Here is a 13,079-nt window from a genome sequence, read left to right as displayed (position 1 = left end):
AGAGAAGACAGAAAGGAACAAAAAGGGACAGAAAGAATTCTTAGGAAATAATGGCCAAAAATTTCCCAAAGCTGATGGAACACATGCATATACACATTCAAGATGCTCAACAAATACCAAGTTGGATAAGACATCCACACCAATACACATTATAGTAAATTATCAAAGCCCAAACATAGAGAATGTTTACTGCAACAAGAGAGAACAGACTCATCATGTACAAGAGATTTTTCAATAAGATTAACAGCTGATTTTTCCATCAGTACCATGGAAGCCAGAAGATGGGGTATGGCATATTTAAAGTCCTGAAAGAAAAGAACTGTCAACCAATAATTCTATATCCAGCAAAACCATCTTTTAAAAATGAAAGAAATTAAGATATTTCCAGATAACAAAAACTGAGGGAGTGAATTACCAGTAGAACTACCCTATAAGAGATGCTAAGGGAGTCCTTCATGCCGAAATGAAAAAACCCTAGACATTAACTCAAAGTTAGAAAAAATAAAGAACAATGACAAAGGTGACTACATAGGTAAATATAAAGGCTGATATTATTGTTTTTAGGTTTGTAACACCTCTTTTTTTCCTAAATGATTTAAAAGACAAATACATAAAGCAATAATTATAAATCAATGTCAATGGGAAAATGATGTATAAAGATGTAATCTGTGACAATAATGATATAAAGGGTAAAGGATGGAAAGGTATATAAGCAGAGTATTTCTATATTGTTGATGCTAAGCTGATATTATTCAAACAAAATGTGTTTAATTGAAACAATTGTTAATTGCAATCCCCAAGATAACCACTTAAAAATAACTAAAAATTATATAGAAAAGTAAAAGAGAGGGAATCAAAATGTACACTACAAAAAAAATCAACTAAACACACACACACACACACACACAAAACCAATGGAGGAAAAAAATATATGTAAGATACAGAGAAAACAAATAGGCAAATGGCAGAAGTAAATCCTTCATTAAAGTAAATTACTTTAAGTATAAGTAAACTCTCCTATTAGAAGGCAGAGATTGCCCCCCCCCTTGGGGGCAGTGCCAGCTATTCCCAGACTGGAAGGGGGCCATGCAGTGGGCACGGAAGGAACACGGACCACACACAAGTCTGGCATTGTAAAGACTAAGCCCCCATGTGGGTAGTCCTCATGAAGGGGGGCCCCCCAAAGAGATCTTATCAAGCAGCTTTCTTCAAATTTCCTCAGGGTGCCTCAATGTCCTGTTGGGCTCTTTTCTCTGGCGGCTTCCCCTTGCAAGTGATAGGGAGAAAGTTGAGACATAAACAATGGAAGGTCATTCGTTCAGCACCTCCCATCCCCCAGGTGCCACAGGAGGCCTGAAGGTAGAATAGGAACAGAGACGCATGCCACTCATTGGCTGAGAGCCTTGACTGGTTAATTACACAAATATGCACGTATCAAAGGAGAAGCCACAGAGGAGCGGTGAAGAAAAGGAAGGCACCATTTTGGGGAGAATGGATACATGTATATGTATGGCTGAGTCGCTTTGCTATGCACCATCACAACATTGCTCATTGGCTCTACTCCAACATAAAATAAAAAGTTAAAAAAAAGAAGAAGAAAGAAAGGGAAGGCACCATCAAAGAAATGAGAGGCCTGTCTCCAAGGTCAGGGGGCTTCCCTGAGAAAATGCTCCTTTGGCTGAGATTTGAAGGATGAGCTAGAACTAACTGGGGAGCAGATGTGTGCTGTGAAGGGTGCGGAATTGGGTAGAGAGAGGGAGGACATTGGGGCAGGGAACAATGCCCATGGGTGAGGAACAGCATGTGCAAAGAGTGAAGTGCAGCGGGGTGGGGGGAAGGGGGAGGACTCTGGAGCAGGGAACAGTGCCCATGCAGGGGGAAGAGTGAGTGCAAAGGACCAGAGGCCAGAAGCCCCTTGTAGGTGAAGAGAAGGGAGGCTTGGGCCGGTCCAGTGCTGGGAAGGTGTTCAGTCTGAATGCTGTGAGAAATGGGAAGGTTCTGCAGCGCCTGAGGACTCCACAGCTAATGGGAAAGACAAGAGGCCTTTCCCATTACATGGCACCAGGGTTTCCGCTGCTTCACGGTGTGGCCTGGAAAAACTGGCCAGCCAGTCTATTCTGGCCAAGGTTTTAGCCCAGGGCAAGCTGATGCCACTCCCTTGCAGATGGCCCAAGTGTTGTTCTAATAAGATGCTATTTTCCAACCCTGAATATTCAACAGAATGTTATTAGTGAATTCCACCATTGCTGAGCACCCAGCTCCATGCCAGCCACAAGAGCATGCTGGAAGCCGTTTCTGGGAGAGGGAAGGAGTCCCAGTCACAGGACCCCCTGCTGGGTTACCCTCCTGGGCTTCGGTGTCCTCACCTGTGAAAACAGTCCTAGGAGCAGCACACAGGGCACTCACCTGCGCCAGGCCCTCTTTCAAAGCGTCTCCTGTGTGTTAACTCCACAAGCTGAGCTCCCCCCGGGGCGGCTGCGGCCACGTCCCCATTTTACAGATGAGGTTGCTGAGTCTCAGGAGGGCAGGAGGGGAGGAAAGAAGATAGCCGGGCCCTACTCTCTCCAGGTTTCTCTCTCCTGGTCCCCACTGAGCGGGCACTCGCCTCCCTGCACTGGTGATCAGGCTTCTCTTACAGACCCTGTGGCATGTGGCACACGGGCACCAGCGACTGCCTGGCCCAGATGCTCACAGAGCAGGTACAGCTCAGAGCCAGACTTGAACCTGGCAGCGGGTGACGAGAATGGTGATAACCCCCTCCAGTCTTGGATGTGGAGCTCTCCTGGAGGATGCCGTCTGGAGAGCACACGTGCCCCTTCTGTGTGTGCACAGCTGCGCGTGTCTGTGTGTAGCTCCCTGAGGCCAAGGTGTGCCCACCCGGACCCCTCGTCCTCCTCGTGTGCCACAGGCCGCTGCTCACGGCAAGGGTCTCAAAGTAGACAGAGCCCGCATGCACCACACTGCCCGGGATGCTCAGCCTGCATCACCCGGTGCGCTCAGAGGCTTCATCCCCAGGTAGAGGAGCTTCAGAGCCGGCTGGTAGGCCCTGATGCCTGAAGCCAGGCCCTTGCCATGACGGGCTTGGGGAGGGAAAGCTCAGGAGGGTGTGTCGGCCTGTGTGCAGGCCCTGCCCCAAACCCACTCCCATCCTCCCCACTTTCCACTGAAGCAAGTTAAGGTACTGATGACCTCCACTTGCCAAACCCAGTGGCCACCCTCTACTGCCCCCTCCCCTGACCACGCTGCCGTCCGCACCCTCTACAGGCTGCGACAATGAGTGAGAGGCAGTTTGGCAGGAGTGGGATTTGTCTGTACCCTCACGCCCCTCATGACAGCCTACACGGTGGAGGGGCTGCCCTGGTTCCTACCACATGGGTGCTGCCAGGTGAGCTACCTTGGTGCCCAGACGATTCACCCCGGGCAGTTAGGGAAGGACCGGGCCAAGCCCTCACCCTGATAGAGGCTCAGGGGTGACCTCAGGCAGGCCCCTTAGCCTCTCAGGACCTCGCCTGAGGCCCCTAGGAACACTGGAGGCAGAGCCGTGGAGCAGGCGGCCCAGCCCAAGCCCGTGACGAGGAAGCGGGAGCACGGGTGCAGGGCTCTGGGACTCTGCAACCAGACCCGAATCCAAGCACTTCCTCTTCTTCTGGGCTCAGTCTGGGAAGCCCTGGGAGACACAGCAGGGACTGGGGGGTGGGGGGCGGGGCTGAGAGAAGGTGTGACAGCAGGGACATTCCTGGGGCTGCTCTGACACCCAGTGGTGACTCTCAGATCCGGCTGTGGCAAGGATGAAGTGCACCTGCTCCCAAGGTGGAGAGAAGGAAGGCGGGGGAGGGAAGAGGAGAGGATGGAAGAGGGCGGGGCGGGGGGAGTCCATTCTAGACCGGTGGTTCTCAAGATCTGAACTTGCACTGGAATCGACGTGAGGGCTGGTTGGTGACTCAAGAGTCCAAGCTGAGCCAGAGAATCTGCGTTTCTGATAGGTTCCCAGGGGCTGCTGGTGGCCTGGGAGCACAGAGAACCACCATCTAGGAGTGGAGTGGAAGAAAGGGGATGACTGCTCACCGTGTGTCCTCCAGGGCGGGACTCTCATCATTACGCCTACTTTATGGAAGAAGTAGCTGAGACTTGGAGAGCCCATGCTGTCTACGTTCCCCCAGTGTGGCCCCAAGTCCTCCCTGTGGCCCCTCCTGCATGTCTGTGGAGCCGTCGCAGCCCACCCTTGTACCTACCATGCCTATCTGGACAGGTGAGGCAGCTCCTGAAAACTGGGATGAACAGTCTCCACGCACACTGCCCAGGACACCTCCCTGCAGGGACGCTAGGCCTCAGCCTCCCACTGCACCCAGAACACATTCCCTGTGCCCAGGAGGTGCTCACCTGGCCTCTGACAGGTAACTGAAAAAGACCAGGCCTGCCCTGCCGGAGAGGCCACTCGAGCAACCCAGGCTCACTGCCCACTGGGGGGTGACCCTGTTAAGGAATGTCACCTGGATGACACAGAGTCACCAGCCCACCTGGGGTCCAGGGGGAGGCACTTCTGACCTGATTTCCTACCAGCCAGGCAGAGAAAAAGCCAGTGCCGGACACCCGTCCCCCATTGTGTCATTCCTCTCATCACAGTGCTGAGCTGCAAGGGGAGGAAGTCTTCCTAGGCTGTCAGCAGGCACTGCAAGTGCAAGAGGGAGATGCTCCTGGCAGAGGTGAAAGGAAGGAACAAGTGTTCAGGACAGGTAGGGCTTGGGGGAGCTAGGACCAGGGGAGAGTCAAGCCTGGACACAAACCCCTGGGGGCTGGTGGCACTGCAGAATCCAGCCCACCGTGGACCCTCACAGGACTTTCTGGGCTTGAGTCCCAGGAATACGCATTTCTCGTCAGCACCTAGGCACCAGAGTTTGGACCTCGATGTTCCTGAGCCGAAGAACGCCACACCCCACATCCCAAGTGAGGCAGGGGGGTCTATTCTTCCCAGTGGGGGAGGAGACCCTGGAGGTCACACAGCAACAGGCAAGAATGTGTAACTCACAGGGAAGTGGGAGGTGGGCGGAAATAATCAGGAGCCATGATGCTCAGTGAATACTGGATGGAATGAGCGAATTTAATATATTAAAGAACAAATGGTTGGAATGACTATATTCCTTGCTGGACAGGGTGAATGTCTTTCTCTAGGTGCAAACCTGCCCATCAGTTGGTAAGTAGGGAAAGAAATAACTGAGCAACAAAAATACTCTGTGACCAAATGACATCTGTGTTACGTGAACCAACAATTTACATGTAATTTGCTACCACCCACTTCACTAATCAGTAAATACTGTGCAAATGAGGGTGAATAGGAGCCTGACTTCCACTGAGTGTTGAAGATAGTGGACCATCAGTATTTACCATTTACTGTGGCTCAGCGGCAGCTGTGGCCAGGGCGACTTCTTCCTGAGCTCAGACTACACCTCCCAGACCCCCTGCGTGGCACCAGGGCCACGTGACTAGCTCTCCCCACTGGAATGAGAGCAGAACCTCGGGCACCGCTGCCAAGCTGAGGAGCGGGCTGTGTCTTCACCATCTTTCACTGCCAGCAGGATGCAGAAGCTCCCTGAGGACTCCAAGGCACCCGAGAGAGGCAGCTGCGGTCTCCAAATGCATACCTGGGGCAGAAGTCTCCCTCCCAAGCAAACCACAGTGGACGCGGCTTGAGCAGCAGAGCTTTTGGCCTTCAGCTCCTGCGGTGGCTTATCACAGCAGTCAGCCTCTGTGCGTACAGTTCTCTAACACCCAGTCCCAGGCCCTGGTGTCATCCTGGAGGCACTCAAGACGGTCACGCTCCAGGGAACCCTGTCATCCACTAGTTGCACACTATCAAAGAGAACACAGTACCTCCAAGAGTCCCACGCTGGGATGAGTCACTTTTGTACAGTATCCTTCATTATAGCATTCTTAGCAAAAGTAAAAGGGTACTGGATGAATTACAGGACAAATAAAATGAATGGGCAAGTTCCTTACGTGCTGATATAGAAATACCTCAGATATGTTAAGTGAAAAAAAAAAAGGATAAAACAGCATACATCAGCAGTTTTCAAGGTATGATCCAAGGAACGCTGAGGGTACCCAAGACCCTTTCTGAGGGTCTGCAAAGTCCTCCCTTTCCAACTATGTATCTATGTGAGGCTGTATTTCCTTCTATACTTCAACCAAAAGACAAGTAACAACAGACTGAACGCATAAGCAAACAGGCAAATCCAGCTATTAAGCCCGATGTTAAACTTTTTCAAACGTGAAAACACTCTGCCTCACTGATTTTGTATTGGAAAATATTTTTTATCAAGCCTATTTTTTAAATATAATGGGTTTACCATTTCTTAAGAAAGTTTTCAAATTTCTCAATTTTATTTTCTAATATGGTAAATAATGATAGCTATAACTCACCTTAAAGACCTCTTGGGAAGCCTCAAAAATTTAATACTGTAAAAGGATCCTGAGACTAAGAAGTTTGAGTACCACTGGTGTATATACTACCCTTATTTTGTAAAAAAGGAAGAAAAATAAGAATTTATCTTTGTACTGGCTTATATATGCATGAAGAAAAACTCATGAAGGATAAATAAACCAGTATGAGTGGTTAAGCAAAGAGAAGATAGGAAATGGGCAGATGCAAGAAACTTTACCGAATCCTTTCTTTCATTTTGAAGCTATGTGTGTGTGTGTGTGTGTGTGTGTGTGTGTGTGTGTGTATGTGTGTATAACCTATTCAAAAACTGAAAAAAAAAAAAAAAAGAGCCAGAGGCAGCAAGGGCCAGCATGATGGAAGATGAGATAAAGTCCAGCTGAAAAGTAGAAGGGCTTACAAAGGCTGTGTGCAGTGTCTCCCCTACCCGACATCCAGAAATAAGTGTCCCCAGGCAAAATACTAGAGACTTCGTCCCTAAAGAAATGAAACCAACAGACCCAGAGCTTCTAGTATGAGATTCCTAATCTTAAACTATTACAGGCAACCACACATCACAATTTAATCAAAGTCTGCAACAGGAGAGAGAAACAGAAAAGCTAGCCAGGAAGAGAGTGAGGTAATGCAGAAATGAAAAAAAAATGTAAATAATTTTTTAAAACAAAACAACAAAAACACAAAGTCGTGTACCCAAAGATATTGGAGAAGTTACTGAACCCACAAGGCCAAGTAGATCTGGTTGAGGAAGATACTGTCAGTTTTTTAATAGTCATCCTAGAAGTACTGACCCCTGCGATGTTCTTGTGGAAATTACTCTCATATACACGTGGCACAGGGAAAAAGAATACGTTTTAATATCAGATATAAATCTGTTTCATTTACTACCTGTGTGCTCCCAAGAAAAGAATTTAAGTTCTGAGCCTCAGTTTCATCCAGAGTAACTTGGATAATACATCCCTTATGGAGTTAATATAGGAATTTAATAAGTTATTGTTTTCTGATGTGACAATACATTCCCTAGCACTTATGGAATACTCAGTAAAAGGCATTCTTATTGCCTGTGATGCAGCAGAAAAAGCTGACTGTGTTACTAGAAAATAAATGAAAAAAAAAACAAAACCAGATTCATGGTTGTCAGAGCGAGGGGGTGGGGATGGGAGAAACGCATGAACCGTTTTTATCTTTATAGTTTAAATAAATTGAATTTTAAAAAAACAATAGAAGTCAATGAAATATGCTTTAAGGTTAACAATCATTTAATGTATTAACATTTTCACTTATAAACATACAATTTGCATATACAGGGAAAAATAGGTTCTGAGGACACAACAGAATTCTAGAGACAGGCAAGCAATCAGAAAAAAAGATCAACCCTAGGAGAAAAAAATGGAACCGCATCCCATGCTGGTGTCTACATAAACTTGGGAAGGAGAAAGATCACACAGTATCACAAGTAATGTAGAAAATAAATGTGGATCATTCTGTCTCAATGGCAGGAACTTCTCCCATGATCCAGATCTTGTGTCCCGGTCTGGCCCGTTTCATGAATGATGATCTGAAACAACCACGGGTCTCTCCCTTCTCTTTACATCTAAGACCCTGAATTTAACTCAAGGAATTAAAAGAACAGAGCTAAGAAACAAGCCAGCTGGCATGTGTGCAATGCCAACAGCCAACCAGTTAAAAGTACACATGGAAGTAAAATACTGACTAAACCTGAACAAGTTCCTTCCAACTCACCTTCTTGATTTAGGATTACCTAAGCGCTAGCATCTATGAGAGCTGGGGCCAGGGAAATGAAGTATCTCAGCCCATCTTTATACCGAGCATGCATTTCCTCTCAGGATCAAGTCACTAGTGACAGTGAACTTCCAGACTCAACTACAGATGCCCAGTGGGACTGGCCCCGCTGGGGACAGGGACTGAAGATGGGGGGGGCACACGTGTGCACGAGTTTCAGTCCATAGCTCTCCCCCTTCTGTCAGAGGGAAGCCAGGGAAACACAAGGAGACCATCTGCTTCAAGGGCGTTTCACTGACGTAACTCAGTACCGGTGGTTCCAGTAACTCCAATTTCAAAATGATGCAACATTAAAAACTGAGTTTAGTATTTTGTGAGTAAAACATACAGCTCGAATAATGATTACCACCTGAAAAGAACCATTCTTACTACATACGATGTAAAATAACTAAAGCAACATTGTTAACCATTAAACCAGTGTCGTCACACATCACATCTGGCAACTTTCCACCATGTCAAACATCCAAAGAGATGACAGCCAAGTATACTTCTTTTCAGCTGGAAACAGACTCTCCAGTGTCAACAAGTGCAATAGAATTGGCTAGGAAAACACACCTGTGGTCACCACAAAGTTCATTTGGCATCTGGTTTCATACGGAGATAGATCTATTTAAGTCTGCCTTAGAGATGGAGTGGGTTGATCAGTGAAACAAAAGACTATGTATGTAACTGCCCACATAGAATAAAAACGGAATTTGTGCTACTAGGAGTGTATTTTATGGAAAATCGGGTCACATGGAGTACAGGAGCAGAGACCTTCAATGCGCTAAACTGCCTTTGTAAAAGTACATTTTTAAAAGCATGCAGGACAGAAAACTGGAATAACTGATGTTTTAAAATTTACGTAAATAAAGAAATAAGAAAAATGTACGAAGTCTTCCAGAGCTTCACACATAGTTGGGGCTCAAATTAAATGGTTTTAAGCTTCTCTGTGACATTTGAGTCAAGAATGAAAACAAGGCCAGTGTCCTGGTCAGATGGAGTAATACCCCTGAGCAGGTCATTCATGTCCTTAGGCCGCAACTCCCATCTGTAACCTGAGTCTCCCCCACCATGCCACCACCAGGGCTCCACGCACCCCAATGCTCAGGGACAGCCACAGTGCCCCAGTCCTGCACAGGACAGGAAATGGGCTCTTTAGCAGCCTTCAGAAGGGTGGGAAAGAGGACCCTCAGTGCAGCCCAATCCCCTGAAACAGTAACACTGTAACTATGGCTCTCATTCCACTTTCCTCACCATTCTCTTAATATTACTTTCTCAACAAGTAGAAAAATAAGCTATAAGTAGGCTGAAGTGGCAATAAAAATACTCAAACACTTAAAACATGATGCCTCTGAATAAAGCAAATCTACCTCTACACACTTGTTTGTAACTGTTTTGTCTTGTTCAAGTTTTAAATGATAAAGCCCTAAAACGCTGAGACTCAAGCCTACTCCTAATTTGGGATGTTTTCCAAGATCACTACCAAAAACAAACTAGTAAAAATAAAATGAAAAGCATCATTTTAAAGCGGGGGATCTGCCATCCCGCCCATCATCCTAAGCAGTCGGTTTTGTTGGAAGCCTGCAGAGCCCCAGAGGCTGTGGGCGGTATCACACCTTTGCCTCAGGAAGGTTCCAGCCTACGACTCCTGAAGTAACGTGCATCCAGGTCTGGTCTGAGGTTTCAAAGTCTGGCATTAAACCAAAACAGCTGCAGTTCTTCTTGCCACAATCACTCACCACTCATACATCACGACGTTACTCGCGTAACACTAAAATAACTACCCCTTAAGCACTAAGGCCTAACTCTAAAAAGAAAATGCCCTTTCCAAACAGGTGTGTTCAAATAAGGTATTCTGAGAGTTCCATAAAAAAACTCCTAGAATGAGCCAGTGCCCCCAAATAGTCCACGTTTTAACAGCACTCCAAAGCCTTCTCCATGGTACATATATGGATTAGTTATAAGTATGATGTCACTACTTTCAAAAGAACTACTAAAACTATTATTAAAAACATTTGTAACAAACAGAAATGCCCTGCAAATTATATTATTGCACACAGGGTATCAGAAGCTATGCACATCCAGGTTCCAAGGACTCTAGAAGACCCAGAACAGAGACCCTAAGGCCATGCCTGTAGCTGCTCCAGCCAGCATGCCCAGCGCCAGGTCACTGTCATTGTCTTGATACCGCTCACGAATGATGACTTGGTTGGCAGGCTGCTGTCCATAAAGTCCTAGAAAAGAAGGAAAAAATAGGAGCAGTTTGTGAAGTCCCACATTCACTCAAAAAGATGGCTCACTTGACTGGGACCCTTCCAGAGGTTTCTCCATGCACTGCACCCCTCCCTCGGAGCGCTGGTGGGGTGACTGCAGTGAGTGCTCCCCAGCTCTCCTCCACCACAGGGGACAGTGACTGGACTTGGCCAAGTGAGGAGGACACCTCCATTTCTAAGATGGCACTAAGAGAAAATCAAGATGCGCAGCTTCCCAAGGTCCACAGTCCCAGACACTGCAGAGAGCAGAATCCTAATGGAGCTGCAACCCCCAGCCTCCAGTGTCCACTTCAGCCCCGCACATTCTGCTCATCAGGATGGCAGGCAGACAAGGAGTGTGGGAGACACACAGAGCCTAGAGACAATGGGAGAGTCAAGAATCCCCACTGACAGCTAAGAAGAAAAACCCACCTAGAAGTTAGTTAGCTTCTTAGTATTCATGCAAACCGTTTTTAAATTAAACTTTTAATCTGCTAACCTAACCTGCTCTTCATTTTTAACCTTATGTCTTTATGGGGAAAAATATTTATGCTAGGGGGAAAACTTCTAAAAAGCAAACTTTAAACAAATTTATTTGCACAATTAGAGTTTACAACTGGAAATGTATTGCTTGTTCTCTTCTATGCTTCACAATATATTGTCCAATAGCTAATTAGCTTTAAAATTGCTCACATATAGTGTTAACTTTCCTCCTTGACCCACTATTCCCTTAGCAGTTCAACCGTAGGAAACAGATTAATCCAATAGTGATATGTCCACGTAGATGAAGAATGGAGGTGAAACCAACAGTGACACTAAAGGCTAACATCTACAAGTGCTTACTAGTCTAAGCACTTATAGTATTACAAGTATTTACATTCATTGACTCACTTAATCCTCACAAGAACCCTATGAGTCGAGCTTCCTGTTATCCCTCTTTTATAGACAGGCAAAAGTGAGGCACACGGGGGTTGAGGGCAATATGTTTAAACTACAAAACTGGTGAACTGTAGCATTCACTATCACAGCCTTGAAATTTAAATAATTTCAATTAGGCAACTCCAACTAGTGAAATGTAATACAGTAGGAACCTGTAAGCTGACCTAATTAAAAGATCCCCTGGAGAGGAGAGGGGGAAGATGGCAGAAGAGTAAGACGCGGAGATCACCTTCCTCCACACAGATACACCAGAAATACATCTACACGTGGAACAACTCCTACAGAACACCTACTGAACGCTGGCAGAAGACCTCAGACCTGCCAAAAGGCAAGAAACTCCCCACGTACCTGGGTAGGGCAAAAAAAGAAAAAAAGAAAAAACAGAGACAAAAGGATAGGGACGGGACCTGCACCAGTGGGAGGGAGCTGTGAAGGAGGAAAGGTTTCCACACACTAGAAGCCCCTTCGTGGGCGGAGACTGCGGGTGGCGGAGGAGGGAAGCTTCGGAGCCGTGGATGAGAGCGCGGCCACAGGGGTGCGGATGGCAAAGCGGAGAGATTCCATCACAGAGGATCGGTGCCAACCGGCACTCACCAGCCCGAAAGGCTTGTCTGCTCACCACCCACCGGGGCAGGCGGGGCTGGGAGCTGAGGCTCGGGCTTCGGTCGGAGTGGCGGCGTGAACACAGCCGAAAGGGGCTAGTGCACCACGGCTAGCCGGCAGGGAGTCCAGGGAAAAGTCTGGACCTGCCGAAGAGGCAAGAGACTTTTTCTTCCCTCTTTGTCTCCTGGTGCACGAGGAGAGGGGATTAAGAGGGCTGCTTAAACGAACTCCAGAGACGGGTGCGAGACGCGGCACAGGTCACTCTCACCTCCCTGCCGGGGAGCCTGTCCAGCCCACCACTGCCAGGGTTCCGGGATCCAGGGACAACTTCCAGGGGAGAACGCACAGCACGCCCCACACTCTGTAACCCTCCCTTCCCCCGGCCTGAGTGAGCCAGAGCCCCCGAATCAGCGGCTCCTTTAACGCCATCCTCTCTGAGAGAAGAACAGACGCCCTCCGGCGACCTACACGCAGAGGCGGGGCTACATCCAAAGCTGAGCCCCGGGAGCTGTGCGAACAAAGAAGAGAAAGGGAAATCTCTCCCAGCAGCCTCAGAAGCAGCGGATTAAAGCTCCACAGTCAACTTGATGTACCCTGTATCTGTGGAATACATGAATAGACAACGAATCATCCCAAATTGAGGAGGTGGACTTTGAGAGCAAGATTTATGATTTTTTCCCCTTTTCCTCTTTTTGTGTGTACGTGTATGCTTCTATGTGAGATTTTTTTTTTTGTCTGTATAGCTTTGCTTTCACCATTTGTCCTAGGGTTCTATACGCCTTTTTTTAATTTTCTTTCTTAATTATTTTTTATTTTAATAACTTTATTTTATCTTACTTTATTTTATTTTATCCTCTTTCTTTCTCTCCTCTCTCTCTCTCTCTCTCTCCCTCCCTCCCTCCTTCCCTCTCTCCCTCTCTCCTTCTCTCTCCCTCTCTCTCCCCCCCCGCTTTCTTTCTACTTTTTCTCCCTTTTATTCTGAGTCGTGTGGATGAAAGGCTCTTGGTGCTGTAGCCAGGAGTCAGTGCTGTGCCTCTGAGGTGGGAGAGCCAACTTCAGGACACTGG

At 47.3% G+C, this 13,079-nt stretch overlaps 1 protein-coding gene across 3 annotated transcripts in view; it reads right to left on the bottom strand.

Moving 5' to 3' along the window:
• Positions 1–7,669: 7,669 nt before the first annotated feature.
• The window catches only part of PLEKHB2 (pleckstrin homology domain containing B2), a 48,683-nt gene continuing 43,273 nt past the window's right edge, over positions 7,670–13,079 (bottom strand). For all 3 annotated transcript variants that reach the window (XM_079924245.1, XM_079924243.1, XM_079924244.1), the window contains exon 8: positions 7,670–10,452. In XM_079924245.1, coding sequence (XP_079780371.1) covers positions 10,316–10,452 — 137 coding nt within the window. In that variant the 3' untranslated portion in view covers positions 7,670–10,315. The remainder of the gene's footprint in view (positions 10,453–13,079) is intronic.

The sequence above is a fragment of the Stenella coeruleoalba genome (assembly GCF_951394435.1).
Source record: "Stenella coeruleoalba genome assembly, chromosome: 6".
Taxonomy (NCBI): domain Eukaryota; kingdom Metazoa; phylum Chordata; class Mammalia; order Artiodactyla; family Delphinidae; genus Stenella; species Stenella coeruleoalba.
Note: the sequence above shows the minus strand (reverse complement) of the source record. Positions and strands in the feature narration are given on the sequence as shown.